General features: G+C 43.2%; 1 protein-coding gene across 15 annotated transcripts in view; it reads right to left on the bottom strand.

Annotated features, from left to right (window-relative positions):
• The window catches only part of ATXN1 (ataxin 1), a 356,147-nt gene that overhangs the window by 10,720 nt on the left and 320,918 nt on the right, over nt 1-24,509 (bottom strand). For all 15 annotated transcript variants that reach the window (XM_061592513.1, XM_061592471.1, XM_061592570.1 and 12 more), the window contains one exon: nt 19,971-22,013. In XM_061592513.1, the coding sequence (XP_061448497.1) occupies nt 19,971-21,857 (1,887 nt within the window). In that variant the 5' untranslated portion in view covers nt 21,858-22,013. The remainder of the gene's footprint in view (nt 1-19,970; nt 22,014-24,509) is intronic.

Below are 24,509 nucleotides of genomic sequence, written 5' to 3'. Positions count from 1 at the left end.
GGACTCTCCTTTTGCATCTGTGTGCATCAGCCTCTGGGATTCCTTTCGGCACTGACCCAGCTGCATCTTTAGTCACAGTGCTACTCGTACTTGTCTTTTGTTCTTCCCCAGGAGCTCAGCGAGTGCCATCTGATCTTCCAGCACTATCTTGTGTTGCATTTTGGAAACTCTGTTCATAGGGTTTTTGTGGTAAGAGATATTCAGAGGTAGTTTACCATTGCCTTCCTCTGAGTTTGGATGCATCTTAGTCTGGTGTCTCAGCTTTGACCATTCCGCCTTGGGTGCCCCTGCTAGAAATCTAGCCTCTTAGTCTAGACTCCTGACGGCTTTGCTTTCAGCTTCTTCAACACTCTCAAACCCCCTCACCACGTTAAGGTGTGCATCCTAAAAGGGGGCTAACTGGGTAGAGAACACAAATGAAAATGAAAAGCAGAGCAAATATAGCCCATAATATAAAGTTCTAATAATTAACTCTTCAGGGGCCATGTCACTATACAGGCTGTTTTTTCAGGATCACTTAAGTAATTATAGGGTGATTGTGACCATGAAAAATCCACTCTCAGTGAAAATCTTGAGTGAGCAGCTTTGGGGGCTCTTCCAGATGAGGCTTTTGTTGTGCACTCGCCCTGATTTATTCACTGAATTTTTCAGAGTGTCCTATTCTTAAATTCCTTCTGTTCTTAAAATAAGCTGTCATTTTTTAAATGGATGTTGTCATTGTCTGTCATGTCACAAATTAAAGAGAAGACAATTTCCCACCAAAATCCTGGGGGGGGGGGCGTAGACTGCTCAGGGGGAGGTGCCCACATTTGCCCTCCTGCTGCAGGCCTGGCTAAGACTCTTCTCCACTGTTATACAGGCATACCCCGCTTAACGTTGCTTCACTTAACGTTGCCTCGCTATAGCGTACACGCTCCATATGTCCCCATACCCCGCTTAACGTTCGCGCGCTTCGCAATAACATACATTTTATTGGCATGACGCTGCTGCCATCTAGTGGTGATTACGTGCAGTACAAGTGAAGACAATTGCTTCACTTAAAGTAAATTTTCATTATAAAAGTATAAAGTATAAAGTATACTCTCTGGTCCCATTGCGAACGTTAAAGCAGGGTATGCCTGTATTTCATTTTATTTTTAATTTGTATACCGCCTTTTTACATCACTGCACTCAAGGTGGTTTACAACCATAGAAATGACAAAAATATACAGAAGTAATCATACTATCACCCTATAATGCTACAAAATATAAACTAATACAAAATAAGCTTAAACAACAAATGTTACAAAAATACACAATATTACATATACAAGTGTTACACCAGTATAGCATACTATTAAATAAACCCCATATCAGTCCCTTCTGCTTCTAACATACACACCTTCTCAGGCTCCTCCAGGACTCCATACATCCATCCTGGCTCTCACCCAGGACCCAAACACAGCTCACCCCCAGAATCTCACAACAAGAAGGGACCTGGGAACTACTTAAATCATCATTAAAAAACCTGCTTACATCATCATAAAAACAACTTAAAGCTTATTTTTATGAATAAACACTAAGGCAGATGGCAAGTCATATAAAATATCAAAGTAACGTACAAAATATACAGTAAAATATACAATAAAACATAATATACCATACAAACAATACAAAACAATCATTAAAATGAGTAACTAATCAAAATAAAAAAAACTAGAGAACTGCATAGGTATATTGGCATAAAAAAGGTCTTAAAAAGACACCCAACAATTAACAGAGCGGATGCCTACTGAAACTCCATGAGAGGGGTATAGCATAAAACCACTGGGAACCGATGACACAAAAATGCCCAATTTTTAATTAAGGTCTCAAACTGCAGAATTTGCTACAATATCAGCCACGCCTTCTGAAGGCGATCAGGGGGGGGCCCTGCTCCCCGTTGCGTGTGTCACAGTAGATGAACCTGGACTTCACATCTTGTCCAAAGCGCTCTGAAATGTTCCACAATGAACATGCATGATGATCCGTGCCTGCACAGAGATCTCAACAAAGAAGTACCTGAGAGGGGAAGTTTGATCTTGGCTTTAATATGAAGATGTATCTGCTATCTAATAATTTCTACTTAATGACTGAAGATCCTAGTAGTTTAAGTAAATCAAAGCATTCATCTGCAGCAAGAGCAACCGCTACAGCCTGTTGATTTGCAGCACAAAGGATCTGAACACCCACTGGGAGAAGAGGGCATGTTTGTTTCACAGTTTCACAAATGACTGCCATGGCAGTAGTAATTTCTGCACCAACACCAACTGTGTATGGCTGATCATGCATGTTTTCTACAATCAAGCCATCAACTCCTGTACCCCTATAGATTTCAGCTTCCCAACAGGCCTCTTCAGTGATCTGAGGCAATGGTAATGTACTCCCTGGTGTTTCCGGCAGTGCTTTCACATGGACCATCCCAATGATAACTGATCTCAATTGCCCCCAAACCTGCAAAAACGTCATGATCTGGATGGGGGTCTGGCCTGGGGGCAAGCAGGGGTCCGCCTGAGAGCTTTTTCTTGCCAAGAGCGTCAGTAACATTGACAACACACTGACAATTCTGCCAGCCTAGAATAAAACTTTATGGATCTGGCAAAGCAGATGCTTGTCCACAGTGCATTCCTCACTATAGCCCATTTTGTCTGTGAAGCACTGCCATATTGGTTTTTGTAAATGCAATTGCTGATCATGGGGCATGCTGCATGGCTGGGTTCCCCCCCTCTAATTTATTATTTATTGATTTATTACATCTATACCCTGCCTTTCTTTGATGACAGAAACCCAAGGCGGCTTACATATGGTTCCCAGGCGGTCTCCCATCCAGGCCCTGACCAGACCTGACCCTGCTTAGCTTCAGCAGGGTGCTGGCCTCATGTGCCTTCAGACCATAGCCTAGGACATAATCTATGGTGTATATACAGTTCCCCTCCCAAGGTTTTCTGTAGCCCCTTAGAGGCCCCACTAGTTTTGCTGTTGGCACATTTACTTTTCTTTTTTAAGTGTACTGGCCGTATAGTTCCAAGTCTGTCCAATGTTGTCTGAGATGTTTTACTGCCCAAATTGCACCCCAAACTGCTTGTTGTGACCCATGTTATCTACAAACTACACTCTGCCATTTGGGCAAACTTGTGGGTCTCTTCTGAACAGAGACAATATGTCATAATCAGGGCCGGCGGCAGAGGACAGCCAGGGTGGGGGCCCCTCCTTAGGGTGGGTGGGTAGTGCTTCTTTCCGCAAACCGCAGCAGTGCTGGCTCCCGATCCTGCTGCAGATCACAAGAGGGAGCTCCCAAGCACCCCTCTACTGCTGCGCAGGCCCGCAACGCCTGCCTGCCTGTCCCACCAACCTCTCCCTTGACGGAAATGCTGGGTGTGCTGCGGGCGCAAGCCTGCCATCAACCAAGACGGAGGATGAAGTTTCCCTAAGGGGATGATGCCACTACTGCCATCTTGGTTGATGGCAGCGATGCACATGTATAGCATGCATGCTTATCATCAACCAAGATGGAGATGGAGGGATCAGCCCCTTAGGGAAGCCTCAGCCGCCACCTTGGTTGATGGCAGGCATGTGTGCACAGTGCGGGCAGCATTCACCAAGGGAAAGGTAGGTAGGTGTGGCGTGTATGTGCTGGGGCAGGCTGGTGCACAAGGGCCCCAGCATGCCTGGTGCTGGCCCTGGTCACAATTGTTCTCTGTCATATTTGTTCTCAAGAACAGTCAAAGTGCTTGCTCTTGAGGATGATCACAAGCAGTCTTCTCTCTTTGGCAGCTATTGGGGACTGCTGATGGGATCTGTATTTCTCCTCATCAAAGCAGCTCTGGTGTAGGAGGGGATCATCCTACACCAGCATTAGCCTGCAGAGTAACAAAGCTATGTTTTAAATAGGCTCGTATTTAAGATGCCACAAGACACTCAGTTGTTTTTGCTGCAACAAACTAACAGAGCTAGCCTTCTGGATGCCATGACAATTCTTTTGCTTGATGAACCTCATCTATAGTTCTCTGTACATTTATAACGTCAATATAACAAGTGCTAAAGAATTCTACACACACGGGAAGCAATTTCCAAAAGCCTATCAACTGGCTGGCTAAATTACTAGATGACATTTTAGGTGGGAGAAGACATATATGCAGTGTTATTTTTATTTATTTATTTCCCGCAGTTTTCACCTGCCTTCACAACACTTTTGACAGGTGTAGTGGCCTGCAAATCAAATGCTGATTCAGTAGTTTGACCCTCCCCCATGATTCAGGAAGGTTGAAAAATATGCATGCAGTGGTTGAAAAGCACCGTATGCATATTTGTTTTCCCCACTTTCTTTTTAAAGCGGAATCTATTTTTACAGGCTGTAAACTTCAGGGAGGAGGGAACAGTAAGCTGGTTACTAATCTTATCAGTTCCAATTAGCACTGTGAGTAGCATCTTCTGCTTTAAACAAAAATAAATGGTTTTCTCCCAAGTTCAATCTGTTGAGTGTTCTTCGACTATAGGCTCATAGCTGAGGTTATGTCCATCCAGATGCTCGCTTTAACTCATGCACAATTCAAAGTTAATGGTACAGTACAATCCATTTGAAAATATGATGCAAGTTCCATGCTGTTCACTGGAATATAAATAAGAGGGCCAGGATCTCTTCTCTATCATCCCAGAGTGAAGGACATGGAATCATGGGCTCAAGTTGCAGGAAGCCAGATTTTGACTGAACATCAGGAAAAACGTCCTAACTGTTAGAGCAGTATGACAATGGAACCAAGGGAGGTGGTGGGCTCTCCAGCACTGAAGGCATTCAAGAGGCAGCTGGACAGCCACCTGTTGGGTATGCTTTAAGCTGGGTTCCTGCACGGAGCAGGGGGTTGGATTCAATGGCCTTATAGGCCCCTTCCAACTCTATGATTCTACTGTTAATAATGGTATGTGGAATTCCCAAGTCTGGCAAACTCAATACATGCATCAACATTTGCGGCAAAGGAAGCTGGTTCTTTGTTTGCTTTCTGGCTCTGCTGCAGAACATATAATGAAGAGTGAAAAGCTAAGCCAATAGAAAGGGTGACTGGTATGCTGAGAAAGAGACTGAAAATCAGACTGGATAAAATGCTGGAGGAAGCAATGGTAATGGAAAAGGATAATCTATAAATGCTTTTCTAGCACTGTCTCCTTAGCACTTTCCTAAAGTCCAGAGAGACTAAATCACAACTCCTTTCACTTTTAAAACTTTTTTCTTTTTTGCTGCAGAACATTGTTTTGCAGGAACAACTGATATCAAAATTTAAATAATAATAATAATAATAATAATAATAATACCACCACCATCCCTTTGGAACAGTTATGTTTCATCACCATGTGTATGGATCTCATGTAAACTCAAGCACATTGCTTTAACCTTCTGTCTACTTTTAAGACTGTTCCAGGCAGGAAAGGCAAAAGCAAATTTAAAGACAGGTATCCAAATACGTTGGTTCTCTTAGCAATATATAATCATCATAATCAGCACCCTCGTTTTCTTAAATTGTAATTTATTTATTTATGATATCAATGACTTCTTTTCAGGATAAAACTCAAAGTGACTTACAAGGAAAAAAACCTCAATAACAAATACAAAATAAAGATCACAGTCCAGAAAGAAAAATCAAAACAATATACCAAGCAAAACTAAGAAAACCAGAACAAGACAAATAAATCACAAGACAATATACAATACAATTCCAGTACAGTACATCATACAATTAGGAATCATTTTACAAGCCTAAGTAGATAAAAATAATTAGATAGATGGACACCCTCATGGATACTCTACTTATTCTATTCATCTGAACTCCAAAACCTATAACTATCTTCGCTTATTGGGTGGGTTTCAAGAGACTTATTTGATTTCAAACTCTCATGAGAGATTCCTTTCCCCATTTGTTGCAGCTGTGACAATTTACTTTTGAGATTCTTTTGTCCCTGTAGGGGAGTAATAGGTCTTGTAACAGACACACAAGGGTTTTAAATTGGGATGTTATTAGGAAAAGTCAGAGGGGAATTCCTCCTCCCTCTCCTGAAGGCCTGCTGGTGAATAGTTCTAGTATCCTCCTTGAGTTTCACAGGGGAGGTTTGCTCTAAATGTAGTGGCTTCCTTCTGAGACAAACAGTGGCTAAAAGGGGTTTCGACTGAATAGGTCCCATTTCCAACAACAATGTATGGGATTGGGAATACTGCAATGTGTTCCAAACCTTCATACATATATTGGGATTCCTTAAATCTCAATTCAACACTTCCCTTTGAGCCATTTGTATGATGTGTGTTAAGCTGCTTAACTTCTCCCCACTCCAGCAAAAATCCTGATAGATTATATAACTCATGCAATAATACTCGCTTCCAAATCAAGAAAACTTGTGTATTCTTCACTCTCCAGTTACGGATGGTTGGAACTGTAGGCTCTGGTAATTTATCCTCAAAACAATTTTTAAGGGCGGGAAGAGGCTGAAAAACAGTCCTATTATCCGTTGCCTTAAATCGGAATTGATAACTTCCTACTGTAATGGGTTCTCTCTCCATTCAGAGACACAGAGGACTCACTCAGACTACCTTTATATTCATCCAGGGTCCACGTGGACTCCTCTGCTAGTTGGCTGGCAAGACTATCATCCAGAGAACTGTTCACATTAGGGGATTTTTTAAATAAAGTTCACTTTGTTCACCCCTGGAACATCCAAGGCAGGTGACACAACTGTAGGGATATTTGCAAGATGAAAATCAATTTCAGTGTGCACTGGAGAATTTAAAGGATCTTCAGGATTAACATGAAACTCTCCAGTAATGATGGGCTCTCTCATACTCTTCTCTGTGCTTAGAAAATTTGCTGGAGGAACAATGTCATCATATCAGGGCACACAACACAAAAGTTGCAGCTTGGAGTACTACTTGTTTAAGCAAGGTTATTTCATTAAAGATTTTTGCAGCAAATGCAGAAGTCAGGAGACAACAGTCCCCTAGAAGAGATATGGGGGCTTCATTAATTCATCCAACCCATTTCAGTCATGCTCTCCAATATTAGTCTTTTTAAAGCTGGAAACAGAGAACCCATTTTTATGTATAATACCATAATCATTCCCAGGTGAACATGAGGCGTAAGAGCCAGGGAGAGAAGAATTTATCATAGCTTCAGAAAGTTCCAATGACAGCTGCCTATCATTTTGCTCCTTATGTTCATCCAAAACAGTATAATCCTCTAAATTGTCTTCCTCCAGGTCCCCCACCCATTTTCCTTCCCCTTCTTTATCTTTCTCTATAACCCTATGTACCGCAGATATTCTGAGAATATTATTACTGCTCATTTTTGCAATAAAGAACCACATGTTAGCTATGTGGTGCACAAATATAAAGTCAGAAAAAGCAGTGGCCTGGTCTTCTCTAGTTTCCAGGTGGTATTCAAGTATTCTAGCTAGCGTGAGAGTTAGTGCTAACACAATGGGGTTCCCTCCTTCCCCCCCCCCACAGATCTGCTCTGCCGGGCTGGGGAAAACCCCAGAACAGATATAGAGGTCGGGAAGGGGGAAATCATTCCATTGCGCAAGGAGAAATCCTTGCACTGACAGAACAGTTGCTTTAGTGCTATGATGAATATGTTGGGCTGGTGACCAGTAGGCATTACTGTCTCTAGTAGTTTTCCATGAAGCCTGCAAGTTTGAAGACGTAACTGTGGTTAAGGGGGAGTTATGTCTTTGCCCTGTCTGGGAATGGACTGCCAGGGCCGTTGCTATGGTAGCCATCTGATAGCGACTGGGAAAGTTCTAACAGAGTCTGTGTGTTGTTTTCTTCTGAATTATGCCTCTGAGCTGAGAGGCTGTCTTTTGTGTTTATCTATGGAGAGAGATGTACCAAAAGGGGGGTGACTGAAGAATCTCTACATGTATTTACTCTTAAGCCTCTGGCCTTAATGTCTTTCAATAAAGACTCTTAACATGCTCTGAAGAAGTTTCTTGCTCAACTTAACTCCAACGTAATGTATGCTGTTTCACACAACAACGCGCACACAAGCCAACAGTGGTAGCAGAGGATGGTTGCGCTCCACAGCGCATTACACGGGAGTAAGTTGCTGGTCTGAACGGCAGACGGAGTTCCAGAGAGGGCAGCTTGATTGATTGAACCAGACGGAGGTGAGCAACATGGCTGTAAACCTGTCTGGGGGAGGCTTGCCGATGGAACGACTTAATGACAAGAATTATGGCAGCTGGAAGCTGAGGATGCGGGCTTTGCTGATAACAGAGGATTTATGGGACGTGATTGAGGAAAACCCCCCGGCGGTACCGACCGCGGCCTGGAAGCGTCGAGACCAGAGGGCGCAGGCGTTTATAATCTTGGCTCTATCGGATTCTCAACTGATGTGTGTGAGAGATGAGCCGTCGGCTAAACAGATGTGGGACGCGTTGCAGGATTTGTCCCAGGAATGGCAGCGGAGGCAGGAGGCGCAGAGAGCCCAGCCGTTGGAAGCTGTCAGAAGCAAGGAGGAGAAAAGTGCTGAACCGGAGCAGGCTGCCGAAAGCAGACAGGAAAACAAGCAGGAGCAGCAGCGGCTGAAGTCTTGTTTTGCCTGTGGAGCTCGTGGGCATCTCCGTAAAGATTGTCCAATCAAGCAAAACTCCAGGGACGGAGGCTTGAAGCAGGGCAGTGTGAACTTTGTTTGTAAACAGAAGTCTAAAGACTTGGAACAAATTAACTTTATTGTCGACAGTGGAGCAAGCCATATATTAATTAAAGACAGACGTTTGTTTTACGTTTCAGAAGAAGTGAAAGACTTTGTTTTACTTGCTGATGGATCACGGAAATCCGTAAAAGCTAAAGGTCTGGTGAAATTTGACAAACTTGGACTAATGTCAGACTGTTTGTTTGTTCCAGAATTGGCTCATAATATTTTATCAGTGGGCAAACTGGTGAGTTGTAATTATTCAATTTTGTTTCACAAATACCAATGTTTTGTAATGAGGGGAGATGAAGTGTGCATGCAGGGAAGCCTTAATGATTCACAGTTTAAAATGTCCATGGGTGTGAAGTGTGCTGATGCCTTGAGTTCAATGGGGCGGAAAGGGAATGACGGTCAGGGCTGTAAACAGACAGCCGTAAAAGGCATGCCGTCGGTATTCACTGCCCAGATGGAGGAAGTTCACAGAGAACTAGAAGAGCCAGCATCATTTCAAGCAATCAGGCTGATGCCTGAGGCAGAGCAGCACAAATGGCAGCAGGCCATGCAGGAAGAATTACAAGCCATGCAAAAGAATGGCACATGGACATTAGTAAAGTTACCCATGGGTAAAAAGGCCATAGGTTGCAGATGGGTGTTTAAGAAGAAGAAAGCAAGTTCCGGGGAAGTACAGAGGTACAGGGCACGTTTGGTTGCCAAGGGATTCACCCAGCAGCATGGGACAGATTATGATGCTGTTTTCGCCCCGGTTGTGAAACATGAGTCCATTCGTGTGCTGCTGAAGCTGGCAGCGATGCAGAACATGAGTGTAAATCACTACGATATAGGGACGGCATTCCTACATGGTGATTTAAGAGAGGAGATATATATGGAACTGCCTCCGGGTTCTGTGTCAAAGGAAGGGTTCGTGTGTAAACTGCATAAATCAATATATGGACTGCGGCAAAGTGCACGCTGCTGGAATGAGAAATTGGACAGAGTGTTGCATGGAATGGGATTCCAAAGATGCAAGGCAGATCCATGTATGTATATAAAGAGACAGGGGATGAAAACCACGTTCTGTGCAGTTTACGTTGATGACATCATGTATTTTTATCATGAGCAGCAAGAGGAACAAGAATTTAACGAGCAACTGGGCAGGCAGGTGGACACAAAGAATTTGGGGCCTGTCACACACTATTTAGGCACGGATATTGTGCGTGCAGAAGACGGAAGCATAACATTGAGTCAGGAAAGTAAAATAAATCAGATCATAGAAGAATGCAACATGACAGAATGCAATGTTGTGAAGACTCCAATGGTTGTGGCTTTCCAACAGAATGTGCAGGAGACGCCTTGTACAGATCCTGAGAAGTACAGGCGCGTAATAGGGAAATTGCAATATTTGGTGAAGGTGTCTCGCCCAGACATATGTAATGCAGTCAGTATTTTAAGCCGGAAGGTAGAGCATCCTTCAGAGGCTGACTGGCAAGGGATTAAAAGGATAGTGCGTTATCTGAAAGGCACGAAGACAAAGAGTCTGGTTTTGTCAGGAGCAAAGACAGGAGGTCTTGAATGTTTTGTGGATGCAGATCATGCAGGGGAGCTGAGCAGTCGTAAGTCAACCTCTGGCATAGTTGTGATGTGGCACGGGTCATGCATTGACTGGAGCAGCAAGAAACAAAATGTGGTTGTAACATCAAGTGCAGAAGCCGAGTATGTGGCCCTATCACAGGCCTGTAATGAGCTACAATGGTTCGCAATGCTCATGCAGGAGATAGGCATTGATATGCAATTTCCGATTACTGTATATGAAGACAATCAGACCTGCATTAAGATAGCCACATCAGAAGCTCATACCAAGAGAACAAAACATATTAGTGTCAGATACTTTCACGTAAGGGATTGTGTGCAGCAGGGGTTTGTTAACCTAACATTTTGTGACACTAACAACATGGTGGCTGACATAATGACCAAGCCTTTGTGTGAGGAGAAATTTGGCAAACTGGTGACAAGGCTTGGAATGAACCAAAGTTTGAGTGAATAAAGTCTTGAAATGTACTGAGATGTAATTTTGAACTGTACTGAACTGAAATTGTATGATGCAATGTACTGAAATGTATTGCAAGAGGTATTGTAGAAATGTATGAATGTATGATTATGTATTATGGAGATGTATTTCATGTGTATTTTGCAGTCTTAATGGAAAAAAGGGAAACTGTTGGGCTGGTGACCAGTAGGCATTACTGTCTCTAGTAGTTTTCCATGAAGCCTGCAAGTTTGAAGACGTAACTGTGGTTAAGGGGGAGTTATGTCTTTGCCCTGTCTGGGAACGGACTGCCAGGGCCGTTGCTATGGTAGCCATCTGATAGCGACTGGGAAAGTTCTAACAGAGTCTGTGTGTTGTTTTCTTCTGAATTATGCCTCTGAGCTGAGAGGCTGTCTTTTGTGTTTATCTATGGAGAGAGATGTACCAAAAGGGGGGTGACTGAAGAATCTCTACATGTATTTACTCTTAAGCCTCTGGCCTTAATGTCTTTCAATAAAGACTCTTAACATGCTCTGAAGAAGTTTCTTGCTCAACTTAACTCCAACGTAATGTATGCTGTTTCACACAACAACACGCACACAAGCCAACAGAATACAACCTCAGTTTGATGTCCCATACATAACATTTACTTTCCAATATTTGTTAGTAGCATCTGTCTGAAGAAATACACATTTTACAATTAACATATGTTGAAAAAACTCCCTAGCTTGAGTGGCAGTTAAAGAAAACTTTTTGTTTGACATTAGACTTCCAGGATGTAAGTAACCCAACCAAAACCTGGCCAATAGGAAGGCGGCAGACTTCAACAAGCCATGATAAACTCCCAGGAAGACTCACCCTGTCTGCATACCTGAGACTTGCTTAGCAGCTCTGGGGCAGCAGCTACAACAAAGAGTTGCTTTTCTATATGGAACTCTGACTTCTCTGCCTTTTGTAGATGAAGATCCAAAGTATCTTAGTCTGCAATTTATCATCTTTGCAGCCTAGAGTTTAGTGGTAGAATTAGAGTACTTGTTCAAATGCTTTCTTTATTTTCAATGCTTTGACAATCTTGCTTTTGTTTTAAAACAAATCTTTCCATTTAATTCTGGAGTGCTGGCAACCATAGTTTCCCATTACATTATCTTAGTTTCAACATTTTAAAAGGGCTTTATGGCCTAAAAGTGTAGTTTGGATGGTTGAACTCTAAACTGGAAAGGAAACAGATATAACCTGACTCAGATAAACACTGAGTAGTTAGTTCCCACATTTCTAAACTCTCTTGCATATAAAGAAGCGGTTTCGTGGTGACATTGTAACTATGAATCCCAACTCACCGTGACTAAGTTCACATGTAACAGGAAGCCATGGTTTCCCATTATGAGAATGAGCTATAGTGAGCCCCAGTCTCTTGTGATTCATCTCACCTTTGCACCCATGAGGAGATCAAAGGCTGCAGCTTTCTATTTAAGACTAACCACAGTTCCCTGTGACATTCAAACTCTGAGAACTATGGGTTGTTTAGTTCAGGAATGGGGAAACTGTGGCCCTCCAGATGTTGTTGGACTACATCTCCATCACCCTTGACCCCTAACTATGCTAGGTGTCACTGATGAGAGGTTCCTCATCTCTGGTTTATGAGAATCACAGGATCAAACTATAGGTTCAGATCACGGCTTGTTCTCAAACCATAGTTTAAACAAATCACAGCGCTCCCCAACAGGGCATTGTGATTAGTTCTAAATAGTTTTCTATCTCCTTTTCCCATTTAGTTTAAAATACAAAGCAAAGGGGAACAGGGAGGGAAATACATTAACCTGAAACTTCTCATGGCTTGATCTTGTAGCAGGAAACCATAATTTCCCATTACAAGTAGCGATCTGGCCATTCTTTTCACTTGGGCAGTCTGTGCAATTCACAATCTGACAGTTATCAGATTTTAATTAATTCTTCCCTTCAGGCCCTTAATTTCTAATAGTATACATTAGTTCAGAACACAGGAAGCTAGACTTACTGACAATCATTCTGTGGAACTCTGGCTCTTCTCTTTTTTCTTTCCCATTTATTTCCTCCTTTTGTTTAACTTTGGGCTGTGCATGTAGGTCTGTAAGGAGCTAATCCCTATACAAATGAAAAGCATCAATAATGATTTCTCCTCTCCCCTCCCCCCATCCCTTCCCGGTCCCAAATAGGAAGCCGATTTTTTCCTTCTGACCTCTGAGTTCCTGGGTCCTTTTGTGAAGCCAAATGAATAGAGCAGGATATCAATCTAATAAAGCACTTTTGCAAAGCAGAGGCAACCTTCTTAACAAAAGCTCTGGACTTTTTTTAAACCTAACTCCAGGAGCTGGGGCTTGAAAAAGAACAGAGTGCTGGCAGCAATGCTTAGTAAGCATCACAGACTTTGTGGCAACGCATTTGGGATTGTCCGGAAGACCTATTATTACATGAGTATGGATTTTATTTTATCCCACTAAAAATAACACCTTTTATTTATACAGCCCATTTTAAGTATTTAAAGCAATACACACGTTATCTTAGTAATCTTTACAACAACCCTACAATGTCAGGGACTAGCATCATCTCTAAACTGCAGGTAGCAGGGGGAAGGCTGAGGCAAGAGACCACTTAAGGGACTGCTTACACCTATTTGTACCTGTCCATGATTTAAGGTCAGCTGCCTCTGGTCTCCCCTGCATGCCTGGAATGAAAGATGTCAGACTGGCAGCATGCGGGAGCCTTTTCAGCTGTGGCCCCCAAGCTCTGCAATACCCTACCCCAAGAAGCCCTCTCTGCTCCCTCCCTGATGGTTTTCCGGAGACTTCTGAAAACTATCTTGTTCCAGAGAGCCTTTGGGAAGGACTGAAGGTAGAGACTATAACTGATTTTATTTCCCCCCCCTTTTAGTTTGTTAACTCTTTAGTGCCTTTTAATATCACTCCCCTATATTTCTTACCTGTATTTTATATATTTTTATCTGTTTTAATGTTTTTGTGAATTTATTGTGTATGATTTTATTGTGAGCTGCCCTGAGTGCCCTATTGTAAGGTAGAAGGGCAGGATAGAAATATTATAAATAAATAAATAAATAGCTCATGGTTGCTGCAGTATTTAAAACAGGGGCTTCCTGGCTCACATTCTTAGTCATTATGCAACATAAATGCTGTCTGAAACTTAAAAGGTTGTGCATGTCCATGCACTCAATAGACATTTCCAATTCAAACACAACAGACAAAACAGCCATCTAGTCAGCCAGATTTCAAATAAACAAACAAGCAAGCAAAAACACCCTCACCAGGAGACTACCAGCTACTACAGAAGAACATGACTGATCTGGGAAAGCACCCAAATCCTAGAATCTACAGGAAACCTAAATTAAATCCACATTTTAATCATATCTCTACGTGACTTGCTCTGAATTCTGGAAGCGTCTTTTGTAAGAAACACAGCTGGTAGAGTATTTTAAGGATGATGATGTCAGCTAGATTTTGATAGGCTCCTGTAAAGGTGACATGGTAACTGAGGTTATTATCTTCTCTACCAGACGATGGCACTCTCCACCCCTGAAAGAGAAGCTTTCCTACTGTGCCACTTTTACTGATGGTATTTGTGAGCAAGGACAGAACACACAGACACCTGCCTCTGTAGCTCTGCTGCCGGTGCAGACGACAGTGTTAGGATGGTAGTACAGCAACATCAAAAGATAAAGGGGGGGGGGCTAAGATGAAACTTTTTGTATGGTTTCACAGAACAGGGTATTTTTTTAAAAAATGTTTCTTTGAAAGTGAAAACATAACTTTCTATTAAGTGATACAGCTTACTATATGGACATGACTACAGGACAGGAATTTCACATCACTGCATCTTTATAAGTGATCAGGGCTAGTTCTGCAGCTGCTAAAGGCAGAAGAACCCATCTAGAGAAAACGTTGGCCACCCTGGTTAAGAGATTCAGTGTTATACCTTCTGACTTTTAGGAATCTTGAACCTTTTGGTCACTCAGCAACCACCCCTGCTTTGCAACAGGTGCCCTTTCTGACCAGAAATACTTAAAAGGCCCCTTATTCTTGGTCTGGCCTTTCCAGTGGGAATGGTCACTATGCACTCTGTCCTTGTATACTTATTTTACTGTTAAAATGTATACATTGCCCTCTTCCTGCTTGCAGTCTCTACCTGTGAAACATAACCTATTTTGCATTTGCTTCCAAACGAATTCCACTTTGTATTAGTTTGTGTCCTCTTTTCACCAAGCCTTCTGCTCCAGCCTGGATTCATTTCTGCTTTCTCCCCTCCTGCTTTTACACTTGGATCAGCTAGCCAATTTGATTGATCCCCTAGAACCAACCTGATGCCTGGACTGAGATTGTGTCTGTCTTTCTTCCAGGATCTGACCCAAGTACTGCCACCTATTTACTGGCCTGGATGTGCCTTTAAGGACAGCATGCTACAGCACATAAGCCGATGAAGTTTTTCCTATCACTTTACTTTATGACAGGAAAATATTCATGTTAATTGCTTATGTATTGTTCCAAGTGAGCTTGGAACAGGAAAAACATACCTAATTTTATTTTTGTGAGTGTATCCACTCTATGTATACTTCTATATTTCAGATGTAAATGATTTTATTTAATTAAAAAAAAGGAATTGTATTCAATTAGGTCATACTCAAAGTTCTTTGAAATTAATGGACTTAAGGTAGCCATGTCAACAGACTACTCTGAATATGACTAAAATGTGGGAAACTGCCCTTACATGGGTATTTTATGTTCACAGCATTTAAAAATGAAAGCTTAGTCTGAGACCAATTGTGTGTCTAATTTACATACTCACAAGATGTCCTACACAGAACTTTCCCCGGAAACTGAATGGATCCTACATGTGTCAAATGCATGCACATGTGTCTCTTTCCACATCAGCATGCGGGATGTGCTAAAGGGACATGAATGTAAGAAAGTGTGTTGCATAAAGGAGCCCTAACTTATTTATTCTTGATATACCCACAGATGGGACAAGGAACTGTATTATTTCAAAAACGTTGGTTCTCAGTTCTAGCTCATTGCTCAGAACTTCCATTTGTTTTCCTGCTGCAATCTGTTGTAGTGAGTCAAAACCTGTTATATCACCTCTATTAGATGTGTAAACTTGGGTGATGTTGAACGGTCACAAATTTCAAAATATGGACATGGGGGAAAAAGTACTTGAGTGCAGATGGAGAGGAACTCCTGGTGGATACAAACACTGGTAAGTGCCTATGGTAAGCTATTTTAGGGGCAGTGGAGGCAGCAAAAAAACGTATTTTGCTGCCACTATTAAATCATCAATTCGCCGCTCAGTGGAGCTCTTCAGAGTTGTCCAGGGACTATTACATGCTGGCCCCAAGGACATGATGGAACCCTCTGAGGCCCTCTGTAATGAATTTGCTAGGTACTTTCAGGACAAAATCATAGGCATCCACCAGGACTTAGATTCCAGTGTGATAGCAGGTGAATCAAGTGAGTTATCTAGAGCATAGTCTTGTCCTGATTTCTTGCATGAGTTTCAGTTGGTACAGCTTGAGGATGTTGATAAGGTGTTTGGACAGGTTCGTGCAACCACTTCTGTGCTGGATCCTTGCCATTCTTGCTAATAAAAGCTAGCAGGGATGGAACAGCTGGCTGGGCCAGGGAAGTGATTAATGCCTCTTTGTGAGAGGGAGTGGTCCCAGGCCCCTTGAAAGAGGCAGTAGTGAGACCACTCTTGAAGAAATCTTCCCTATAGGCCGGTGGCAAATATTTCATTCCTGGGCAAGGTCTTGGAACGAGTGGTTGCAGGCCAGCTCCAGGCACTCTTGGATGAGACCGATCATCTGGATCCATTTCAGTTGGGTTTCAGGCCTGGTTTTGGCATGGAAACAGCCTTGGTTGCCCTGTTTGATGACCTTTGTTGGGAGAAGGACAGGGGGAGTGTGACTCTGTTGATTCTCCTTGATCTCTTAGCAGCTTTCGATACCATCGACCATGGTATCCTTACGGGACGACTGGCTGAGTTGGGAGTGGGAGGTACTGCATGGCAGTGGTTCTGCTCCTACTTGGAGGGTCGATTCCAGAAGGTGGTGCTTGGGGAACATTGCTTGGCCCTGTGGATTCTCCAGTATGGGGTTCCACAGGGGTCAGTTCTGTCCCCCATGCTGTTCAACATCTACATGAAACCGTTGGGTGCGGTTTTGGAGTGTGTTGCCATCAGTATGCTGATGACATGCAGCTCTATTTCTCTTTTTCATCTTCTTCAGGTGAGGCTGCCAATGTGCTGAACCGGTGCCTGGCTGCAACAATGAACTGGATGAGGACTAATAAACTGAGGCTCAATCCAGACATGTCTGAGATGGTGCTAGTGGGTGGTTCTTCTGACCAGATGGTGGATTTCCAACCTGTCCTGGATGGGGTTGCAGTCCCCCTGAAGGAGCAGGTTCGTAGTTTGGGGGTTCTCTGTCATTTGAGACTCAGGTAGCCTCTGTGGCAGAGTGCCTTCTATTAACTTTGGTTGGTGGCCCAGCTACGCCCCTATCTGGACAGGGATAGCCTGGATTCAGTTGTCCATGCTCTGGTAACCTCAAAATTAGATTACTGCAATAAGCTGTACGTGGGGCTGCCTTTGAAGACTTTGATGAAATAATGTCCTCTATCAACCAAGCCCACATCCATAAGGACAAGCTGATATAATCACACACACAGTGACTGCATTTAGATATAACAGCAAACTGAGCATGAGCAGGCATGAGTCTTAGCTTGCACATTCCATCCTCCTCTTACTCTGTGTCAACAGTCTGCTGATTGTGGCCAAAACTGCAGACTTTGGTTTGCCACAAGCTAGGAACAGAATATTCTGATTTCCTCCCCTCAATTACAGGGAGTAGAGAATGCATGAGCACAAGGCTCTTTGAGTTTGTAATAGCAAACCATGGTTTGCCATAATGTCTGAATACACAGTTTGTTTTGTAAATATGCCGTGCTCAATGTCAATCATAGGAAATGTGGATTCCAGGATGATTACTAACTCTTTGCCTGGAAATCACTTATTTGAGGTGTTTGTCAAAAGCAAAGGAACATCCTCTGCCAGAACATTTACCATTCCTATCTCTTAAGATCAGTCAGTACCTCTGAAGTGCTAAATTTTGCAACCCTAGTCTTTCTGATGTTATAAGTAATCAGATTTGAGAATACTTTTGTACTCATTATCATATAAGTGGATTCTAACTTCAAAGGAAGGACTGTCAGTACCACCTGACTTCTTAAGTGTCTTTAACATTGGTTGATCTTAAAATTTAAATCTTACATCGTCAGCCCCCTAGTAGCTGTTCCCCAGCATTTTTTTTTAAAAAAAGGAGGGTTGCCAATAAAAAAAGTCAGTTTGCCCAAATTCTCTAAACTGATATATTACTGCAAGTGCAATTCACCCAATTGTGCCTCATAATTATGTACGGGGAAGATTGGGAGGATCCCTACATCTAAAGAGAAAGGAGGAGTGATCTGTCTGGCCCAGGAACATTTCCTCCTCAGTCACTCTTGTAAAGGCACCCGTAGCTTTTTGAAGAGGAATAGAAGTAGTTTATGAAACTAACGTGCAGCCCTTGGACAAAGAAAGAGGGGTTAGAGGTGCAGCTACTTCAGATGAGGTCTATTCTGTCCTTAGAAAACACATGATTATCATGCACTGGCACCAACAAGAGTTTTCCTCTCAATGTAAACAGCCTCTGTGCCATCTACAAGAAGATAAAAAAAAGCTACGACCTAATAATTGCAGTCAACATCAGCAACACATGACTGCAAATGCATCCCAAGGAGCACAGTATATGATTTGTAAAGCTGAGGTGAAACAGATACCTGTTGTTTCATTGGTGGCTCACAGAAACCTGACCCACCACTGAAGAGATAGTGTCAAACAAAGTGTTTATAGCCCACACATTCAGCGTTCCAGTCACTGGATAAACATTAGGATGATAATGTGGAACTTTCAACAAAATGTTTCAGGGTGGAGTGATGCTGTTTGGGGTTCCAGTCACTCCATTCTACCCCCAGCTTTCAATTTTCTTCCCCTAATATTAAGTCAGGAATCTGTGCCCACTGACCATGCCCAGTCCTCATTGGGCTGTCTTGGGTCTCCCCACCCCCACAGGCTTTTTCTGTACTCCTGCAAACCTTGGGGTTTCATTGAGCCTGCTGTACCTCCAATGCATGGATGCTACCATTCTGGCTACATAAGCAATTGCATTCACAGCCTGTATTTTGGAAATAGAGGGAATGATCCCTTCTTCTTTACATATAAAAGAAACCACTGTAATATTAGGTGCTGAAGTATGGGCTCATTCAAGCACCAGAACAATTCTTCTTGAACACACCCTGGAATGCATCCACCAGCTGTAGTGGCTTGCTGACACCTGAAACAAACTCAGTGAGGTTCATACACAAGTAGAAGCATTCTGGGTACATTGAGACTATCATGCTTGTCACATTTCATTTCATTTAGGTCTTGTCATTGCTGTTTCAGTAATAATCTTCATGTTTTCCATACATTAACACTTCTCTAGAACTTCAGGCTTGGGTTTCAATTTTTTTTTTGGGGGGGTAACCCATATAACACCTTAGTAAATGTAGGGAAAGGATGACGAGAATCTTCAGAAGGGATCACAAAATAGCCAGATTACAGGATCATGAAGTAGTTTGGTTTTAGTTTCTGCTAAGAGAAATTAGCAGAACAAATAGGAAAGGTGTTCATAGTGCACAGATGCAATAGCAAAAATGCAACTTTTTAAAAAAGAGACGTAGAAAGAGACTAATAATGGAAGAGGAACAAGAAGAATGGCTGAAAACAGGAACAGCAGAAGACTGTCCAGACCAATTGTGGGAAGGTTTGTACCACTTTATCAAGGAACTGAGACTGTGAAACACACGTTGCCACAGACAGAAGCACTAGCCCAGGAACACCTTAAGAACCTTCCAGGGTTTCAAACCATGGAAACATAAATGAGCTTGTCTATTTCCTCTCCATTTGTACTTTACTTTGGCAGAGTTTGCAGTGAAACCTGCAGCAGGAAATAATCCTAACAATAATTGCAGGTAGCTATGTTGGTCTATTTAACAAAAACCAACCAGCAGTAACAATCAGGTCATTAAACCACTGGCGTACCTCTTCAACCCCACCTGTCACCCATTAAACACTGCAAGCAAGGCTATTATGTCTACTTGCCTAATAATGCCTTCTTTCCCCCACCTGTTTATTACCTGCGCTCGGTGCTCTCCAACTGCAAACTGTATCATTGCAATGCCTGGGTTATGGCTGTCGTCAATCCTTTCCACGGTGCTGGAGTCTATCTTCAGGTCACTGCTAATTTCTGCACTCTGTATAAAGTCTTCTGTTTTTAAATCTTCTACTTTCTTCAGCTCTCCGTTGGCCAACTGAATGATAGACCCTTTCATGAAGTAAGGAGGCAGTGTAGGAGGAGCTGCTGCTGAAGAAGGTACTGGCTGGATCAGGGGGAGATGTATCTGGGCCTGCACCACTGCTGCCTGGTAAGCTGGTTGACTTGCCAGTGACTCAGCACTGAAATTCTCACTTTTTGGAATGGTGGTTGTGACGAACGTGTGAGGCACTGCTGCCAACTGGGGAGATGAAGTGGCTATAGCAGGTGGTACCCCTGATGAGTCAATATCTGCATTGCCTACTGGTATTAAGAGGGGCTGAGTGCCAGGGATCACCAGGTGCTGTGGTAGATTTCCAGGATAGCCAAAGGCTTGCTGTTGACTGCTTAGATAGCCAATTACAGGTGGCTGAGTCCCAGAGTAGAAAGCCGCAGCAGGCAACCCAACTGGGAGCTGCTCTGTGGCACTATGGGTGGTCTGAATGACTGTGTGAGGGGACAAAGTGGCAACTGTTTTCACCCCTTCATGGCCCATAGTCTGTTGGGGAGATAGAGCATAGGATCGGTGGGCTGTTTTTCCTAAGTGCAAGCTTCCCTTTTCATTGAGGACCGAGGGAGACGTTTCTCTATTGGTGGTTTGCTGGACATCCATGTCTGCAGTAGGTGTGCTGCTGTTGGGAACAACCATAACAGAGGACCGGACACTGGAAGAATCCCGTGCAATGTAATCAGCAGGACCCGAGTGGACCACTACGTGCCTGGCCTCGAAATGATGAGGAGATGGTTTATTGCCTGATTTGACAAGACTTACTTCTGAGGATGGTGAGATACCATACCGCCTGCTCTTCTCTATTTCCCCATTCAGTATTTCTTTTGCTTGCATAGCCTGCAGCCTGCTGCTCTCAGACTTTTTGGTGGACTCCCGAGTGATAAAATGGCCACCAGAATCGGCATATTGCACCACCACCTGGGAGGAGGGACCAAGGGTGAATGCATGAGGAATCACTGCCTGGTGTGGATGCAAATGTACTGGGATGGCTGGAGGAGAGACATTTCTGACTGCACTCTGAGGTGAGCTGGAAATGTGGACGTACTGGTTTTGCTGGGTAGGTGGAGGAGACCCCGCTGTGATTAATCCAGGTGTCCTGACTAGATGCGGCTCAACTTTGTGCCCTTGCTGGCTTAGGTTGCTCATACTGGCCAGCAAAGTGGAATAAGCCTCCAGCTGGGAACGCTGGGATGGAGTGGTTGCAACAGCAGTGGCAGAGGTTGCTGTGCTGGTTGCAGAATTGGCTGTTGGGGAAATCAGTGGGGACGGGATGAATCCGGTGTATGGTCCACTATACTGGGGCCCAACAAACTGGAAAGTGTGCTGCAGGTGTGTATACTGCACTGGGGAAACAGGTGTCCCTGCCTGTGAGAGTGCAGGCGGGTACACTGTGGGAAGTGTTGTGGTGGCTGGAACAGACCTAGGAGCACTAGGTGGGGAATAATCTATTCCTGTAGATAGTGATTTGTGTAAACCTATTCCCTGTTGTGAACCAGCTTCCACTGAGGTCCCTCCAGGCCTGTTTCGCCCACTCATGCTGCTCTGGCTGCTGGTTGTGCTTGAGAGCCATGCTAAGTTGTCTGCACGGTGGTTTTCACTGGCCAGAACTAATGGCTTCACCTCAGAAGGCAGGCTGGTGGCAGGGAACTCTCGCTTCTTAGGTGGCAGGCATTCATTGCTTCTCTCCTGGTTGGATTTCATTTTTCACTGGCCCCTGCCCTCCACTTCTGTGGCTTCACTGCCTGGCTGGCTCCAATTTCAGTCTGCTAAGTGAAAAGTCACATTTGATTTCTGAAGGGGATCCAGAGACTTCATGAGGAATCATCTCCCTACGAGCACAATCCTCCACAAGCTGCTCTGGAATGAGAGAGAAAGAGAGAGAGAAAAGAAAGGAAATCAAAACATTATACGATAAAATCAAGAACAGTACATTTGTTCAGAACTCCAACTGTTAGGTCTATAGCTACACCATAACACAAGAGGCTCCAGCACATCATGATTAAGCCACTAGGCTAATCAAATTTTATTTTTGCCCCCAACACCTAGCTGGGTGTAGAGTTTTCAAGAGTGTATCCCTCAGCCTGCTATCTCATTTACAGGGGGACAAATTCCAATGAACACAGCTCTTGAGTAAACATGTATAGTATCAGGCGGTCGGTCTCTTCCTCATAGACGATATGGCTATCAATGGCTACTAGTCATCATGGCTATGTACTACCTCCAGTGGCAGATGCTGTATGCTTCTGAATATTAGAGATTCTAGTATTCAGAGATTGCTGAGATTCACATGGGAAAAGTGCTGTTGTGCTTATTTCCTGCTTGTGGGTGTCCCATAGGCAACTGGTTGGCTGCTGTGAAAACAAGATGCTAGACTAGATGGGCTCTTCTTGTGTTCCTTTTCCATTTTGACTCATAGGAAATTAATATATACTAAGCAAAGCATATATCCTAAATCTCTGGACTGCAGCTTTATTTGGATACAACATGATAGGTATTAATGTAGAATACATACATGGTACTGTAACTTTTAGAGATAAAATATACAGAAATAAATTTAGGGTAACAGGTACAATATCATATTGAGCCAAAGAGAGAATGAGAATAATGTAAGGATTAAGGACACACACTGTAAAACAAACTACCAGTAACACTTCACCTCAAGTGATAAGAAGGGCTTACCATAGCTAAAATGCTACGAGCACAGAAAGATGATGCATACTTCTGAAGGCTTAAAACTTGGCTTACCTCATGATCAAGCCATTGTGTTTGAGTTTGCATTGCAAGTTTCCCTTTCTCTACACACCTCCCTATTCACACTTATTCCAGGGTTTGGGGGCTTTGAATGACCATATTATGCTCGAGGAATGTCACTGAACCATCAGTGATAGGCCATTCTTCTTTTAATGGACTTGGTTTTGACCGCTGTACATGGATAGTTACCAGTAGTTTCCAATTCATGTCTGCCCCACACTCCTATAGTTCACCAGTGTGCAGAAGCACATAGACACATTGATTAAACACTGCAGAAAAGAAATCTTAATGTGCTCATACAATAGCACTGAGATGACTTTTTTACAGAGTGTACTATGCCAAGGCACACATGAAACCAATTCCAAAGTTAATATTATTGCATATAGTACTATTAAAATTCTCAAATGTAAACTGGAAGACAGGTAGTACAGTAGGGCCCCACTTTACGGCATTCCGCTGATGCGGCGGCTTTTGTTTTCCATTTTAATGGTTTTTTCCCCCCTTTTGCGCCTTTTTTGCGTCATTTTCACGCAACGTGATCCATTCAAGTCAATGGGGTTCCGCTTTACGGCGGGGGTCCGGAACGGAACCCGCCGTATAAGCAGGGCTCTACTGTACCAACCTATGTAACAACAATACAATGAGGGACTTATCCCTATTATCAGTTAGCAAATATTAGGAGCACAAAGTTAAGAATGGCTAGTCAATATTTCTAACACTGTTACAGGTGCTAAAACATCTTCTCCTCACTCCTCCTCCCCAGCTTCTTTGGCCTATTCACTAGAGAAGTGCCCATACATAATTTTACTTTCTGATCCCTTCAATTTGTATCAGCATGTACAGGTCAAACTTTACCTGCATGGTTAAAATTACATACTATGACAAGCCCATATGTAGCTCCAATCATATCATGTTCCCATTTCTTAGTAACCAATGCATTGTATGCTGCAGCTGCTGCATGGATCTCTCTCTCTGTGTAGGAACAGAACACTTACAAGTGACTAGACACTACTTTGTATAAGGAAACAAGATTCAATAAACCTCAAGAGATAAATCACATGATACATTAGGACTAAAACAGAGCTAAAACAGCAGCTGTAAAATTCAGATCTGAATGCTCGCAGTTACACTAGCATGCTCCCTTACAGGATGATTCTGTTTTCCATACTGTGGCAGATTTCAAGTGTGGGATGGCAGAGAAAGACTGACTGCCTCTGTGTGTGTTGGTATGAATATCTTTGTGTGCCTGTGTGAGCTCAGGCAAGCTGTGGGTCAGATGAATATGCCATAAGACTAATTCTTTCAAAATCTCACCCTCAGGATTGCTTGTATGCTGAGACCTGGCCTAGGCCCCAGAAGTAGTGACTGAATTACAGGGGAACAGAGAGAGCTTACTCCCTTAAGCTAAGGGCTTTAGAAGAATACAGTGGGAGCATAATTTGAGGAAAGGACAGGGGGTGGAGCTTCTTGATATCATTAAGCCTCCCCCGCCCCTACTCTTCCCTCATAATTTGAACACTGCCAAAAAGGTCAGAGACAGACACCAAGGTTGCACCCTGATTGTGACATTGGCAAAACAGAAGAAGTTCTACCTCGGGCCAT

The sequence above is a fragment of the Rhineura floridana genome, chromosome 1 (genome assembly GCF_030035675.1).
Source record: "Rhineura floridana isolate rRhiFlo1 chromosome 1, rRhiFlo1.hap2, whole genome shotgun sequence".
NCBI classification, from domain to species: Eukaryota; Metazoa; Chordata; class Lepidosauria; order Squamata; family Rhineuridae; genus Rhineura; species Rhineura floridana.
Note: the sequence above shows the minus strand (reverse complement) of the source record. Positions and strands in the feature narration are given on the sequence as shown.